This window comes from Cylas formicarius, unplaced genomic scaffold (assembly GCF_029955315.1).
Source record: "Cylas formicarius isolate icCylForm1 unplaced genomic scaffold, icCylForm1.1 PGA_scaffold_10__41_contigs__length_53128322, whole genome shotgun sequence".
In the NCBI taxonomy this organism is placed as follows: Eukaryota; Metazoa; Arthropoda; class Insecta; order Coleoptera; family Brentidae; genus Cylas; species Cylas formicarius.
Genome location: NW_026844214.1, coordinates 20,818,174 through 20,835,887, shown reverse-complemented (window position 1 = coordinate 20,835,887; position 17,714 = coordinate 20,818,174). Strand labels below are relative to the sequence as shown.

The window sequence follows — 17,714 nt, the reverse complement described above, 5'->3', positions numbered from 1 at the left end:
AAACAAATAACTAAAATCGACTTGTCAACAAAGTTTGTATTAAAATTATATTTATTATAAAAGCTGTGCAATTTGTTTTTGTTGAACTGTCGATATGATTGGGGTATATTTTTAATATCTTCAAAATGGCTCAAAGAGTATACAGAGCTAGATATCCAATCGGCCTTTTCCGTGCGAAATTTGCGTAATTTTGGAAGCCTTTGACTTCAGTTGTGAAGATGATGATGGCTATACCAACGAAAGAGAATGAGAGCAATATCTCTGCGAAAATAAAAACTTTAGATGAGGCCACTTTTGGAAATGAATGAATGAAAATTTAATCTGCATAACATCCATTTTTGATCGCACAAAAACCCTCACTGGTTGCGCGAGGTCGAACATCAAGGTCATTGAAGTCTCAATATATGATATGCCATCCTGGGTGAAACTATTATAGTTCCCTATTACTTAGATCAGCCACTAAATGCTGAGGTGTTTCACGACTTTCTGGTAAACCAATTGCCTATTTTACTAGAAAATATGCCGCTGCAATTACGGCAAAAATATGTTTTTCCAACTAAATGTCCGAGATCATTGAAATTAAACATATTACCAGAGCTGGATTGCACGACTAAGTCAGTAAGAATATATTGTTTACCAACTGCCACCAACGACGAGAGACAACGTGAAAATACAAATACAAGACGCTATTTGTAGCCTGTCAGAAGCAGAAATTGAAGCCGCTGTAACGTCCACGCATCAGCGGCTTCGTCAATTCATTCAACATTTAAGGAGACATTAGTTTTATTTCAAAATCGGTCCTTTTTCCTTCTTGTGCCTCTACACGTTTTTTGTTAATTTTATGAATTAAGAATATTTTTATTATTTTTGAATCATAGAATTATGAACTTTTATCATTGAATCTTGAAAAAATACAAATAAATAAGAATAATTAGCGGTGTAATAACGACTTTATTTCAAGATAACTAAATTATGCTCGTACCACATTTTAGGTTAGGAATAAGATATCAATATACGGCTTTCAGTTGCCTATTTTATTATATTAAAGAATGCGGGAACTAGGGTTTGATAGAGCAGAGAGAGAGAGAGAGAGAGAGAGAGAGAGAGAGAGAGAGAGTTTTTTAACGGGACCAAGTTTGTTAAAAATCATAAGTCACGCTCACCATTTTATTTTGATAGATATGTCAAAAAGTATTAAACAAAATTTACTGCAATAAAGTTTAACTTTTAAAAACAGATATTTTTTGTTACATCTACTAGAAGGATTACAGAGAAAAATAACTTTTAAAGTTTAAAATAGCCGTTACGCTCCCGACCATCTTTAAAATCAAAATGTGATTTCCACGGTTTTCTTTTGACCACTTTTATAATAAGTTTTTTCACCGCAAATCTCTTCAACGAATAGTTTTCGAGTTACAGCACTTTACATTCTTATCTGATCATCCAAAACAGTGTGCTCAATTTTCGTTTTTATTGTGGATCATGTCAGTTATGCTTTGAGATAAAGTGATGGGATTTTCGTAATACAGAAAATTTGACTATTTCAGTTACCCGTTAGAAAAGGTTTTTTAGTTGAGTGGCGTACTCAGATTTTATGTAATTTGATTTTTTTTTAAAATAGAGTATTCTATAATTGTTGTTATTTATTGCCCTTTTTATACGTTTTCCAAAAATCTATAATTGTCCAAATATTTTTATAAATAAACATATATTTTAACATTTTAGATAATGTACATGTTTTCTATCGTAATGCTATTCCAGTTAACATTTTATTCTTATGCTATAATAAATTTAAAAAATAAGAGTATTCCATGTTACATTATTGTCACAGTTCATGTGACTTCTGATCCGACTCTAATTTATTTATTTTTTATATTCTGTAGTTAAAATAAAAGCATAACTGTAGCTCGTATCTTAAAAGTTCGTAAAAAGATCTATAACATACCTTTGTTATATAGGGTGCTTAAAATTACAAAGGCAACTGAAATAGCCAAATTTTCTGTTTTTCCCTGTACTTCAAAAATAAAGCCAGCTAGGATTGTGTTGAAACCGACATCTTTTGTTTCACGAAAATCCAGTAATAGTTGTCGAGGTGTTTACAGAATGGTAATTTTTTCAATCTTGTTGTGTTGCTGAAGGATCGGCTGCCAAAACTACTTAGATACTTTACTTTCACTAAATACAAACCAACGTGTCGTCTCTTTTTTAATATCCGTCCGGCTGGGCGTCTTTTGAAAAAACATTCTTGTAGCAACTTTTGTGTGCTAATTGCCGTGTCCTTACCAATGAAAAAATAGAGAAGTTTGTCTTAATCTCTAATATTTTTAAATCTTTACCAAATATACAAATACCTAATTAAATGTAAAAAATAAAAATAGTATTTAGTGGTAAGATTTTTATGCGCTGTACATACTGGGTGTTTCAGTAATGGCAAACAGGTATTTGACGGTTCTAAACATTTGAAACAAAATTAAGCAAATCAGTCTAGAGGAAATGCTGGTGTCTCTGAGGGAGTAATTTCATCTAGATGTTTAAACTCCGTTTCGATTGGTTAGCAAACCTTCGATTCTAATATGGACTATTATTAGTCTTTGCCTGTTCCTCAAAGTATCTTAATACCAGATGACACACCTTCGACATTGTTGGTACTATATAGTTTGATAAATGCCATTTTAACCACGGGTGACTGAAGAAGTTTATCACTATGTCGCATGTTATAATTTTTGTATGACCATTTGTTTTTCAAAATATCACGAATAAATTTGCGGGTTCCGCCTCCGTCCCATTTTATGTTAAATAATATTCAGTGTTCTGGTATAGTTGAATGCATAGGTGCATAATTAAGAGGGTTCAGAAGAATTATTTTTAAAAAATAGGCAGAAGTCGCTACACACTCGGAGGACTCAAAATCGCAACTGACGCGGCTTTAATTGCAGTTATCTCCACACGCCAGTCACTAGGGTTTATTCGACAAATAATACCCTCCCGCAAGAAAAAACGAACAAAAGAAACGACGTAATCTCCTCTCGATCAAAATATCGCTCCATCGCACGCAAGCGTCTCCACATTGAGCAGAGCCCAACACTCATTGCGCAAGTTTAAACATTCCTTCAATTAATCTGGCGCCGTTCTGTAAAACGCGAGTCTCTAGAAAGATGGCGGCGGGCACCAGAGTTTCCCGCATTAAATCCCTGGCGACGCGCGGACCCTCCTTCGAAATAATCGTCCATTTTTAAACTGTCGTTACAGCCGCGACTCACGGTGATGGTGCTAAAGGTAACGGACATTTGACGACCAAGCTGGGAAATATGGTTGCGGTATCACACACCAGCAATTTTCTCGGTACGTAAACTGACGTCCGATGGTACTTTTATTCTAAACTGGTATCGAGAACAAATGGTAAAAAATACCGTTTGTTACTTATCTAGTTCGTGTAATTTGCTAGAGATGGACGAAATGTCCCGATTGATTTTTCTATCGCAGCGGTGTCCCCAGTGACCTACATTCTGGGTGATTCGGATTAGGCAAATAGGTTAAATTGTTATCGGAACTGCGCTCTATGAAACGGAGTCAAATTTGAATTTGAGCTTTATTTCGAGGGAGAAAGGAAAGTTTATTCAATTTCTTTCAATTTCAATTTCCTTAGAGCAGAAACATTTTCGACTCAAATATGTCTTTACTTTTAACGAACATGTAATACTAAATTTCAAAATAGTTATATTTGTTCAACGAATATAATATCTAATGTTAAAATATGTCATTAACGTCATATTAATGACATTTAAAAAAATAAAAACACAGGATATCTGAAAAAGATGAGCAAGCAATTTAAGGGCTGATTCTACTAGATTATTATACCTGGTTTGTTAATGTGAGAGAATAAGATAATTTATATTTGCGGTGACAGGTATCGTTAAACAGGGTTGACAACTTAAAGTAAAGTTCAGATAAATTGCAATGATAGTGTCCGATAAATTTCGTACTTCGGTGATAAAAATAATAAATATAATAAGAAATATTCATTAATTATCGAGGCTAGGTAAGTGAGATATTAATTATTCGGAGTAAATAAAAGAGTGGAGAAGAGAATAATTTTCCAAATTCTAGACAACGCAATTTTACTAATCTCAGCAATAATTTGAGAAACACTAGCTACTTTCAAGAACGAGCATTACCAACAAACACCGGAGAGTATATAATTCTAATTTTATACACTAGAGGTAGGTCAACTACCAGTACGTCTACCTGCCACTCTCAGGACCCTTGACTATTTACAGTTCAATAATGATTTAAAATTCTCCCGTTAAGAGGCAGACCAGAATAGCTAACAGGTCTACGCCAGATTTAGTCCAAAAATGCACCGAAAGCTTAGTGTTTCAATTTCACTTAGTATAAAATTCTGTTGGTGTTGGTACAGAGGACCTGCCTATGCTGATAATACTGCGCAGCATTTGAAATTTTGAAGTCTGGTTTCAACCGATAAGGCTTAGCGAAGTTTGCAAGCGAGTTAGTAATAAGTGTGCTATATTTAAAGTTAAGTGGCAAACTACAAATAAAATTATCAAGAAAAAATAATTAAAAGAAATTGTTTTGACATATAGACCCGTACTGTGCGTATGCGCATTTCAAATCTCACTTTCGACCAATAAGACAGCGTTCAACAATCAACATTCCTGCTGAAAGTTCGCCAATTCGAAACGTTTCATTTATACCGCAGTATTTTTTTGCAAAATGTCAAAATCTCGTTAAATGTTCTAGAAAAACGATTTAAGGGTGTGAAGATCGCTGTTTAGAAAAAAAATGGTGCAAAGTGCAGTTATTGGGTGGAATTTAGGTGCATGCGCATAGCTATAGGGAGACACCGTTAGTAGCAAGAGCATCACGAAAGTCGCAGCCCTAAAAATGACAAAAAATGGAAAAAAAGTTTTTTTTTTTAATCTGTTAGTTACAAAAAAAAACTTTTTTTATTTTGTTGGAACTCGTATTGTAAAATGCTTCAAAAAATTTTAAAGGCCAATATTGTTTGAATTCACTTATACTTTTATATTTTAATATTGTGGTATAACAATATACAGGAATGTTGGTATTTTTAAAATTCAAAATATGGCATAAACCGTAAGAACTATAGTCTTTAGTGCCTTGGTCTAGAAACGCTAGTTTACTTCAACATTTTTAATGATTAAAAAAGGAAACACAGTCTTTTTTGACAAAAATATAGTTTTCTACTTCTTAGTTTAAAATAACCGATTATGCATTGACGAGGACTGCGCAAACTGTCACTTTAAAACGTCGGCTTTGTTGAACACTGATGTTGCCAGTTATCGGATGTTTTCGCTAGATTTTATGCGCTTATGGTGTTTTGTCATTTGTTAGTTTAGGCACATCACTCAGTGTATATATTCATGCTAAACATTCATGTTGAATTTAAAGCTGCCAACATTAGGTCACTTGTTGGCAATATTAGGTATTTGATCTCACGTGTTTTAAAGATAGAATACTCCAGATAAACAAATGCTAACAATACAGGGTGTCCATTAATACGTGGAAATTTTGAAAAAATTCGACCCTATAGTATACTTTTTAACAGATTTAATAAAACTTCAGAATTCATATTTAAAGAAACATATAATAATTAATTATCTAGCTTTGTTGAAAATAACAAAAATAAATAATTAAAGTTTATAGGCTAACAAAACAAGGTAACAAAGTTGAATAAATAAATCTATAAAACAAAAAAATGCAGAAACAAATAACTAAAAAAAAACTTAAATATGCTGATACTGTTTTCATTATATTGTCCATCCTCTGCAATACACATTGTATAGCTCGTCATTATGCTGGAGTTCGCATTTCGAACCGCATCACTATTATTTAATGCAAGAATCTCTTGTCTAATTTTTTCCTTAAGGTCATCAACTGTATAGTTATTTCAGAATTTGTACACACGATCCTTTAAAATGCCGCATTAAAAAAGGCCATGGATGTAAAATCGAAACTTGGCGGTGGTCACGCAATGCCGCCATTTTTATCAATTATATTTTGGAAATTTACTCTTAAAAAAATTATCATTTGATGGCCACAATGATAGGACGCGCTATCTTGCTGAAATACGATGTGGTCCCGCAAGTTGTCGGGGGTTGTTTACTTCTGGCAGTATTTTAAAGCAAAATTTAAAAAATCCCTTAATTCTATCCCTTATAACACCGCTCCACACTTTAACACTCCGATAACTCTGCTTATTATTTTGTTCATTAAAAACTTATTCTCTGTTGAATCATAATGGCAATTTTTTATTGTGCAAGCCGGATGTCGTTAAAATCGCCTCATCGGTCCATAATTTTATTTGGACTGATGTACACACGGTGTACATATTAAACCAAGAAGTCAATTTGCCATGAAAAATATTGGATATAAAAGAAAAATGAAATGAAGCATACATTCATGGATACAAATTATAGTTTTCGTGTTTGGAAAATTTTTCTTGAAACTTATAGGGGGTCACTTATTCTTGGTGTGAAAATATTAGTACTTCCATTTTTCAGAGCGTTAAACTTTTGTTTCGAATAACATTTTTATTTCCAAATCGCGCAACTTTTCACATATTTTGTTGAAACTTGGTGCGTATAATTGGCCTGTTAGGTTACACTTTTCAGGTAAATTTTGTAAATAAATACAGATTACGCAGGTCTACAGTGATTTTGATGTTTGAAAGCTGTTTGCTCATTTTTATATTTTTGGGGGGCCCTTTTTTCAAAAAACGCCATATATCGCGTCATTTTTTTTATAACGCTCTATATCTAAAAAATGTTATTTTATTAATATACATACATAACTATGACATGCAGGTATGATTATTAAATAAATTGGTTTTTATGAAATTAAATGTGATTTGGCAACAATGGATAATGTTAGATTTCTCTCCAAAGCAACAGCGTTGGCGCAGAAGCCTCAATACAGCGTTGTAACCTTATTATGCGCAGTTTGGTTGTATTGGTCGTCGTGCTGCTGTGTTCGCGGCTATTGTCTTTATTCTTGCGTATTTCTAGTATTCTAAAATGTATAAATATGGAAAGAAGACATTGTGTGAACAATTCAAATAACTTTTGTTATATCTGTGGTTATGTCGTAGCAAAGCAAAAGCAAACTATAGCTTCTACTGTGAAAAATGTATACGACGCTTATTTTGGGCATAAAAATTGGCGACCAAGACAAGTCCTGAATTTGGCCACTTCCAACGAATATTTGCTACCTAGAGTGATTGGGTCACAATCTTAACTGCTTATCCATTAATGGATTTTTGCGACCACATTTTCCATAACTTGTCTACCTCTGGCCGTGTGAATCAATGTCTGAATGTCACGTATGCCAGTCCACTGTCTCACGTTCCTCAGCCATTCTCTTTCGCCATAGTCTCTTCTACCCTTGATCTTGCCCTCAATAATCAGTTGCGGAAATTTATATTTATGATTGCACATTATGTGCCTCAGGTATGAAGTATTTCATTTTTTTACAACGTTAAAGAGCTCGCGATCTTTGTTAATACGCCTGAGAACATCTTCGTTTCTCGTTCTGGCTGTCTGTGGTATCTTAAGAATTCTGCGGTATATCCACAGCTCAAATGCTTCCAATTTGTTTATGGCTTTTACTATTAGTGTCCAGCCTTCAACACCGTACAGAAGCACCGGGCAAACATAGCAGCCCACAAATCTCAACCGAAGACCAAGGTCAAAGTCGCTACAAGTGAATACTTTTTTGAATTTTAACAATGAGCCTCGAGCCATTCTGATAACCATGAATTTAGTTTTATTTGTGCTCATGTTCTATTCCATATTCTGGCTACAGTTTTCCACCATATTAACAATCTGTTGCAGATCATCCATGTGGTCCGCAATCAGAACAGTGTGACTTTGATCCCAATTTCCTTGTCCTCAAGTGACTCCTAAAATTGGCTTCTGAATATAGGTTAAACATGAGCCGCGACAGTATACACCCCTGCCGCACTCCTCGACGAATTTGGATTTGATTTGGTTAGCCGCCCTAACCTGTGCTGATTGGTGCCAGAATAAGTTTTCAATGCAACGAATGTCTTTTTGATCCAAATCAAGTCTTTTAAAGCTGCGTAAGTTTATGATGATTTACTTTGTCAAAAGCCTTATCGTAGTCTATGAAACATAAACACACGTTTTTCCGCTGGTCATAGTAATTCTGTACTAATACTTGCTTTGCAACTAACTTCCTTGTACCCAGCCCCTGTCTAAATCCAAACTGCGAGTCGCTTATGGCATTAATGCATTTTTTATACAATCGCTGATGTATTATCCTCAGGAATATTTTTAAGGAATGACGTGTGTGTTGAAGTTAGCCACTTTTCCGGGTTTCGCTCAGCGTCATATATTTGGTTGAATAACTTGTAAAGTACGGCAATGCCGCTGTCGTCTAAAAGTTTGAGCATTTCTGATGGTCTCTCATCCGCACCAACAGCCTTATTATTTTTAGAGATTTATATAGCATTTTTTTATCTCTTCTTTAGTAATAGATTATTTCCTGCTATGGGTTCTTTAGTCGATCTGTTGTTATGAAAGAAGTTTTCAACATAGTTCTCCCTTATTTTGCACTTTTCGGTATCGTATATCGCATATTGGTTATTTTCATTGACATATTTATTATCATATTTAGGCTTGGCTTTTTAAATATTCCAGTGGATTCTTTGAGTTTTTTATGAGGGTTCATAAAAATTTTATTTACCTCAGGATTATACCTAAAATATGATATACATGAAAAAATGTTAAAGAGATATAAGATTTACTTTTCCAGAATTTAATATGATACCCAACGTAAATCTCCATGTATTTTCATCGAAACTTTTCCTACTAGGGAATTAATGAAGTTAAAATATATTTTTTTTCGAAAGCAACGATAGAATCACAAAAAATAAAATGCAAGGCAAGTTTGATGTTTATCGCGGAAATGGTCTCCTGAGACAATTGCGTGAAACAATATTCTACCGTAATAATTGGCGCGTTGGGAATTGCATGACCGATCAAACTAATCCTGTGTAATGTTAGTTAGCGATTATAAAAAATGGATCGATTGGAGAAGCCATGCTACACTGAGTGTTCCTTAATAGCTCGTGAATACTGAAGGGGATAATTCCTGAACGTATCCTAAGAAAATGATTTCATATGAAGGCATGTCCTAAACGTCTTAACTTTTGGTATACACAGTGATAAAGTTCTTCACTTCACTTCTACATTCACATATAGTATCTCTAGTGAACAACATCACGAGAATAGAATAGAACGAAATTGAATTCGTAATAAGATATATATGAGACATTAAAGCAACAATTAATTTAACACACAATAAAAAATGTGAAAAACAGAGTCACAGCTTAATAACGAATCTCAAATATTTTTCCAAATTGTAGAAACATTGGCTCAGAAGATACAATTTAACATTTTTCTTGAAGTTTTGAAAATTAAGCATGTTAATTTTAACCGGGAGGTAATTAAAAATCGATTCAATTTACAATACACAATTTTCAATTTACAATTTACAAGTCAGAAAAAAGTATATAATTATAAGTAAAGTTATAACATAATATGATACAAAATCAAAGAAAATAAAGCGAACAGAATGCATGGCAGAGGCATAATTCTTTGTTGATGAAATAAAGGTCGATAAGACTCGCGATCACCGCGTTTTGCATTATAAAAGCTCTTTTTGCAACAGTGCTGCTTCGCTAGACTACTACGCCATATGGCAGCCTTGAATGTAAATGACCAAGTAAACTGATTATGCCAATAATATGTTAATTTGAAATTTGGAATGTCTGGTGTTTTGCTGTATTCAGAAGAAGTACTGCATCCAACTCGGTTACAGATGAATAGCTGAAGGTAGTCGTAGCTCAGCACTATGTGGAATGCGTTTAATTGTAAACGAACCAGGTGTGTAGTTAAAGACGAAGTTTTTTTAGTTCAACACTAAAACATTGTTTACCCAGGTTCAAAGGCTCATTAGGCAAAAACGTTCTAAACCAATTTATACGGAAAGGAAAAAGACCTTCTTATTTTCATTAAAAGTTTCGGAAAACTTGCCGTTAAACTAGCTATTCTACAAAAATAACATAGCAATCTGAAAAAATTTTCACACAAAATCGCACTTTGCCCTTCTGTCCGACGCTGCATAGGCACATTAACATGGGCTAATACATAATCGTAAAAGATGTTCTATAATCTAGGTTCTGATCCGTATTCTCTTTATAGTGTGAATAATCTTAAGTTCACCAGAAGACCGACTCTCTGTAGAGTAGCTTCTCCGAATTTATTCTACGTGAATCTACATAAATGGCATGAATTGATAATCAAGAACTATTTAATGTATCGAGTGCTCTTGTATGATATTGGTTAGGGACTATTTATGTCGAGATATCATATTGCATATATTGCCCCATTAGCTATAATTATTTTCTCCAAATTGTTTAGAAGCGTATTCTATTATCTTATAAAGTTTTATGTTCTTCAAACTTTGCACACACGTCGCAAGACTATTGCAACAATTTTTGTTTAAAGAAAGTGTAGCTCGACAATTTTTATTCTTCCACAATATTTTTTCGGGATTAGATTTGTATATTTATAGTTACCCATCAACCGCAGTTCATACATCTACAAAATTCTTTTATCATTTTATCAAAATCGCATTAGATGACGGTTTGTATATGCAAAAATGTCCTTTGATAACTGATAATACTAATTTATGGCCAAATAATTTCATTCGAGGGTCAGCTAATTCAACGAGATAATATAATATCTATAGACACTATTGCGCGACGTGGTAAATCTTTGACCCAAATGTGTCTTCTTATATTACTGTTAAATGGTACCGTAACTACTAAGAAATTTCGCCAGTTTTCATATTAAGGAATTCCTTCCTATCGGTAAGAGTATGGACTATGGGTGTGATCCTTTCTTCCATTCGGTCACTGTTGATTTTATCATAGCTCTCCTTTGTGCCGGTAAAACGAAATTCGGCTAAAAGGCTTCACTTGGCTGATAGAACAACTGCGTGAACTACCATGAAAATAAAACGGCAAGAATTTTAAAGAATGATCTAGAATAGTCGACTACCAACATTCCTTCAAATATTATGACAGTAATTCACGAAATTGAAAACTTAAAACTCAACAACAGTGATCGTTTATAAGTTTTAAAAGAATGGAATTTTATTTTGGAATGGAATTTTATTTTGGAATATTATCTTTGAGTTGCTTTGACAGTATTACAACTTGCATTTTGTTATGTATTGCATTTTTAATCCAAGAATAAAGTAGTAACATAATTTATCATAACTAGTTTGAAGCTTAAGATCAACATTAAAAATATTTGCAATCTTTTTCAAATTTCAAGTTTATAACAACAATTGTCAATCTGTATTATCAAGCTATATTTCGCAAACCATCAAGATTAATTATTTCACCCGTTTGACTCTAGTATTTGTAAGACACCCGGATTATAGTTTATTTTGCCAACTCAAATAACCATTTTATCATTTGTTATAGTAATTGTGTATTTCATTAGTTTGTTCCAAGTGTACTTTAAATTATTTTCAGAAAAGGACGGGGCAATTTTCGGGGCCCTGATCGGCTGTTCTGCATTTCTGGTGTTATTATTTTTGTATGCCAGAAACAAAGGATGGTGGTCGGGCTCGGTGAGAAACATAGCCATAGCATGTTGCGACGAAGCTTGTCCACCAGTGTCTGGAAAGCCAAGGACGAATTCGATAGTTGACCATAGCTCCAGCGTGAGTTTTTACAAACCATCTACCACCGCATTGGGTAAGCTGTCAACTGATACCTAATGATAAGATTTTCTGTTTTGTGTGTAAATTCTTTTTTTGCTTCGCTCCTCTTATTTGATATTGTTTTTTTTTTGTTCATTTCAATGGCAGTTTTTTTCAAAATTGGGGGTTGTAGTAGACACTAACCGCTTTGAGCACACATTAAGTCCTTTATAGTTAAGTAAATTCAGTTCGATATACCTAAATATCATTCACCAAATACCAAATGTTTACCAACTACCATTATTACATTAATGATCATCTCGGCTTTATTATCCCGGCATTATAATCCTTTGGATCATATCATGAAAAGTGAATTTCGATTAGGATTGTATGACCACTTTATTAACACCGGTAGCAACTTTTTGTATCAGCTGCTTGTTGAGCTTATGTTTTGTTGCGAGAATTTATAGTTTTCTGAAAATTCATAATAATGAGTTTGCACGTAGTACTTTCTATTGAACAGTAACAAATTGAAAAAATATAAATACGAGAACATTAATTTCATTATTTTCTCCATGATTCTATTGTTTTATAAAGTTGGGAAATTAGGGAATACGAAACTAATACGTATGGAATTACAACAACCTTTTATAAATTTTTACTTTTTAAATCTCAGCTTACAAGTATTTAAAACTTGGTTTAGTGTTAGATGTAAACTACAAAACTTCCACATATTAACAATAATTTTAATTTTAAAAAATGTTATCTGGTCGTTACATGAAATAAATATTTTGTGTTTATTAGTTTATTAGTTTAAGTTACATTTTGGTAGCGATTTTGACTGCTGAATTATTGTTTTACCGAGGTCCTCCAACTATACTCTTTGTGGTACTTATAAACCCATAAAATTCGTTCATTTTATTGGAACGAACAAGATTTCAGTTATTGGACTATGTTATTATGTAAATTTGTTGTCAAATATGGCCACGAATTTGTTTCGGTTGCTTGGGTTTATGTCTATTTTGTTTTCCTTTCAACATTTGAAATGCTATATTTTTCCTATTTTTGATGTAATTTTTGTTATTGTTCTAGAAATTTGGATTAATAATTAGAATATTTAAAAGGTTTTGTTTACATCCTGTCGTCTATTATTTGATAGAAGTAAGATGGGTATTAAATGCATATATACCACATTATTCGAGGTAATTTATGATACAAGTGGTAATTTAGTTTGCGCAGAGCCACTAGTGAAATCCCCATCGGTTTACAAAATATCTGTTCATTTTTCAACTTTTCTAATTTTTTTAGATCCCGCCTAACATAAGAAACACAAACCACGAAACTTCCACATTTTAACAATAATTTTAATTTGTCATATTACAAACAGTTACTTTGTAGTTATTTGAAATACAAATTTACAATATAATTAATATAACATAAAAATAATAATAAAAAAAGAAATTATTGCAATTTGTCAAATAAAGCTTTTTTCCCTTTTTTTAAATGAACAAACCATTAAATATAAAATAACACGTTCACGAATGGAGTTGAAAAATTTCGATAATAAAATTTGATTAATTTCTCTCTGGCTGCTTGTATCTCATAATCTTCAAATGATAAGACCAAGCTTTTCAGTAAGCACTTCTCACGGAGATGCTGGCGACTCAAGTACGGAATCGGAAATCACCGGCACCAGCAGTCGAAAAAATTCCGAACCGCTTCCAGCAGGTCCACCACCCCCTTTCTTGCCACCACGCCAAGACATCATATCACTCGTCGAAAAGGGAAGAATAGGCATAAGCAGCAACAGCTCGTGCTGCAGCTCGACGACAAGTTCTGTTGGAGATCGACAAACGGTGATTTCCGTGGCCAAGGTGATAGCTGAGGTCAACCCTGCCATGCAAGAGTAGGTGGAATATTTTTTTATCTCGGCATGTTGATGTTGTCTAGCGAGCAAATGTTTATTTTACTTCTTTTTTTTTTTACTACTTTCACTTCTATGCCGACGTTTTGACAGTTTATTACGTTATCCTCAGAGCAACTACAATGGACATATGAGAGTTATTAAAGTTGTGTAATTTTCAATAGAGGTATTTCTTAACTTAATTAATAATTAATAAGAAGTTTTTCACAAACTTTATGGACAAACTCCTATTATGGCATTACTTGCAAGAGTATCATTGACAACTAAAACATTAAACGTCTAAAAATTTTGAAAAAGTCAGAAAACGAGGAGATAAAAATGTGCGTTTTTGTTTTAATTTTTAATTAACATTGTGAATTTTTCTAAATATATTCAAGGTTCTTAAAAGGGACAGGGAACTATGAGAGTCTGCTTGATAGGACAATACTCCGCATTCATGAAAGTTAATTAAGTGTAACCTTATTTCTTTTGTTTTGCAAGCTACGGAATTATAATCAAACTGCAGTATTTTGTAGACAAGGTTTCTAACACATTTTTTGAAGGTTTTATTTTTAATTTGGGGACATATTTACTAACAATGTTGCAATTATGCACGCGTGCGCAAGATGCAACAATGACGTTTGTTTTTTAGAAACTAACGGTCGTAGAAACAATATAGTATACAACACGTTTCTTAAACTTTTTAAGTCACTTGTTTAATATATATATATATATATATATATGTATATATATATATATATATATATATATATATATATATATATATATATATATATATATATATATATATATATATATATATATATATATATATATATATATATATATATATATATATATATATGCCGTTTACTACACTTGTTGCATAATATACTACAAATGTCTGTCAGTTTTGATGATCACTAAGTCAATGTTTTGGTGCTGGGTTGCACAAATATGCCCAAAATTTAATTGTCGTAGAAAAAGTATAGTCTGCAACACATTTAAAAACTTTTTTCTTACACTTGCTCCTACTTTTATGCTACTATTATTTGCTTGTAGAAAGACACTTTTAGTCAAGGCAGCGGTGCTTGGAGTTACCCTGTACTGGGACCAGCATTCATGTCTGTTTCTAACACATTTTGTTTCTTATATTATATACGTATTGCTTCTTGCAATTTCATCTAAAAACGTGATCGATGTCTAGGAATGAAGACCTCTGTACTAAATAAAGCAAAAAAGTTCCAAATTTTGTGAACTAAACATCAACGAATCAAAATTACATTAAATTTACAATATTTTCCGAAAATCAACAAAATTCACGCCCCGTGATGTCGGGAGGAGTTAGGAGCAATAATCTCAAACTTCTCCAACATGTATAGAAAATACGAGAAAATAACAGAACATCGTCAGACTGTAGGCAAACAAGCATGTCGAATGGGTTGAGCACAGTCCTGACCTCGCCCTGTCTGCGTTCCAAGAACTTGAGAGATCTACAAACTGCAGCTTCAACCACTTTATGCACAATATTGGACTCGCCAAAAATGACGGGTGCCGGTTGTGCATGACGTATGAGGAAACGGCAGAGCACATATTGTGCAGTTGCTCGGAAGAGGGAAGAATCAAGTCCTTAGGCTTGAGGATCTGAACGAAATTCCCCCGTATAACACAGCATAGTGGACTTTCTGAGAGTGCCGAATCTGAAGGGGAGTGAATACTTGGGAGTGTGCCGCAATAGATCACCAGTGTCAGTGGAATAAATCCTAAATCCTAATCTGACCTGAAACCTGTCGAATTAACGAACTGTCAGCGGCCCTGTTAGCTGTTGAACGCAACATTTTTTTCATCATCGCTAAAAAAATCCTGTATATATCTAGTGACTAGATAATAATAAACATCCTACACAGGACCTCCAAAATTAAATATGATGAAATAATAAATTTAAGGTACCATAAATTTAATTAAAATTGCAAAGTACACCCGCTATTTTGTTGCCTTGTAATAAGGTTTCATTTATAATCAATCTATTATCTTATTTTTTTTTAGCTCATTCTTCCAAAAAAAAAATAGTTAAAACTTTACTTTGTTCTAGCCTAACATTATTTTTGTACATCCCAATCTAAATAAGTCATACTTTTATAAATTGCTTTTCAATAAATTTATTTTAAACCGTCGATTTAAAAAAAAATCTAATAGAAATTGTCAAAGTTGATGGAAATAATTTAAAAACCAAATAAAGTTTTTTTACAATTGCAAGAGATTTTATTACAATTATAACATACAACAACAAAAATATTAATAAAAAATGACCTCTTATGATGCAGACACCGTATTATTTCATAACTTGACATAGGTATGCTACAAAGAGACTTAACTATAGGACAACTAAAAAATATATTTTCTGCTAAACTAAAAAATCGAGATCAATTTCAGTTTTGGTTTTAGTGAATATTAATAGGCTTTAGAAATTTTTAGAGTTATAATATTTTTGTCCGGAAAAGACAATGCAATAGCACAGGAAAGAGATGGATATTGTTTAGTGGCTAAAAGGAGATTTTGTTGGAAGCGAGCACTGTCCCATGGGAGATTTTGATGAACTGAAAAAAATTCTTGCAGCTGATTCCGTAATGGATATAGGCGATGCCTTTCCATAACGTTCTAAAAACTTCATTAGACGGACTAAATATAATTTGCATACCTAAGGAGATTTTATTACATTTCTGAAATAAACTACGATATTAGATGAATGAGCCAGTACGGCTAAAAATTAACGCCTTTTATTAACTTGAATTAAGAAAACTGGGACAGTTGGAAGAAGTTTCGATGATAGGAAATGGAATAAGTAAATTACTTTTTAAAAAATCCATCGGCAAATTGAATCTGTGCAAAAGGAAAAAACGATTTCATTGCTATATTGAATAACCGTCTTAAAACAAAAAAATGAGAAGAAAAATAAAAGCTCGATATCACTTTTAGAGCCGTCAAGCATTAAAGGAGAGGAGGAAGGAGACACAATTAAGGTTAAGTTTTGAAAGATAATAACGATGAAATTCTGGTGTGTGGTGAAGAATAAGATCTCGGTAAATATTAACCATATAACCTTTTAAAAAAAATAAATCAAAGAAACCATGAGAAGTAGGCGCAATATTAATGGTGAATTATATAATGAGATTTTACAAATTTTTTAATGGACAAAAAGTATTTGAAATGATGGCATCATAATTTCCAGAAAATTTTGATTTTTTTTGTTCAAACTAATTTACTCTATCTGCTAAAATAAAGTAATAGCGGAAGTTAAATCTGTTTTTATTTGAATATTAATCGCTCTCGTTTAAAAGAGAGTTCTTTACTCTGTATTCAACAAAATTAAATACAACATGCTTTTGCAACTAGACACTAAGAGGCGTTGTCTACTTTTAAACCAGACTTACCTCGCTTGATGCCGATAACTATATGTGGAATTAATAACATTTAAATCAAAATGATGCTATTGTTTCTAATACCTCTCTCCTAGGCAACATTTTATAAAAAATATTTTTTTTTATTTTCCACAGCAGTTGCATCGTCTATAACATAGACTCTATTTCTGTCAGGGACCAGTAGATTTTGCTAAAATAAATGACTTCTCAGAATGGGTGTACCGGGTGTCCCAAATAAGTCATGGGAAATTACTATAACTTATTTTCAAGTTGCTATGACGGCCAGAGGACTTGAATAGTCGATTTCAAAAAAATCTTCAAATCCGCCTATAGAAATCTTCAAATAATTTAACAACAAAAATATTTAAGGATTTTTTTCACGTTTTTCTAACTTAAATTGTTTTTGTATACCCTAATTTAAATAAATCATACTTTAATAAAGTGTTTTTCATTAAATTTATCTTAAACAGTCGATTTAAAAGAAAATCTACAATTAGAAATCGTCAAAGTTGATGCAAATAATTTAAACACCAAATTTTTTTTTCACAGTTACAAAAGATTTTAGTACAATTATGATATAAAAAATACAATGAAAAATAATTAATAAAAAACGT

At 32.7% G+C, this 17,714-nt stretch overlaps 1 protein-coding gene across 6 annotated transcripts in view; it reads left to right on the top strand.

The window, feature by feature from the left end:
- The first annotated feature begins 3,133 nt into the window (after positions 1 to 3,133).
- LOC132695773 (synaptotagmin-16) overlaps positions 3,134 to 17,714 on the top strand; it is a 33,173-nt gene continuing 18,592 nt past the window's right edge. For all 6 annotated transcript variants that reach the window (XR_009617883.1, XR_009617882.1, XR_009617881.1 and 3 more), the window contains exons 1-3: positions 3,134 to 3,342; positions 11,609 to 11,833; positions 13,414 to 13,684. Coding sequence is in view for 3 of the 6 variants with exons in the window: in XM_060660239.1 (XP_060516222.1) it covers positions 3,309 to 3,342; positions 11,609 to 11,833; positions 13,414 to 13,684 (530 nt within the window). In the remaining 3 variants the exon portion in view is untranslated. The remainder of the gene's footprint in view (positions 3,343 to 11,608; positions 11,834 to 13,413; positions 13,685 to 17,714) is intronic.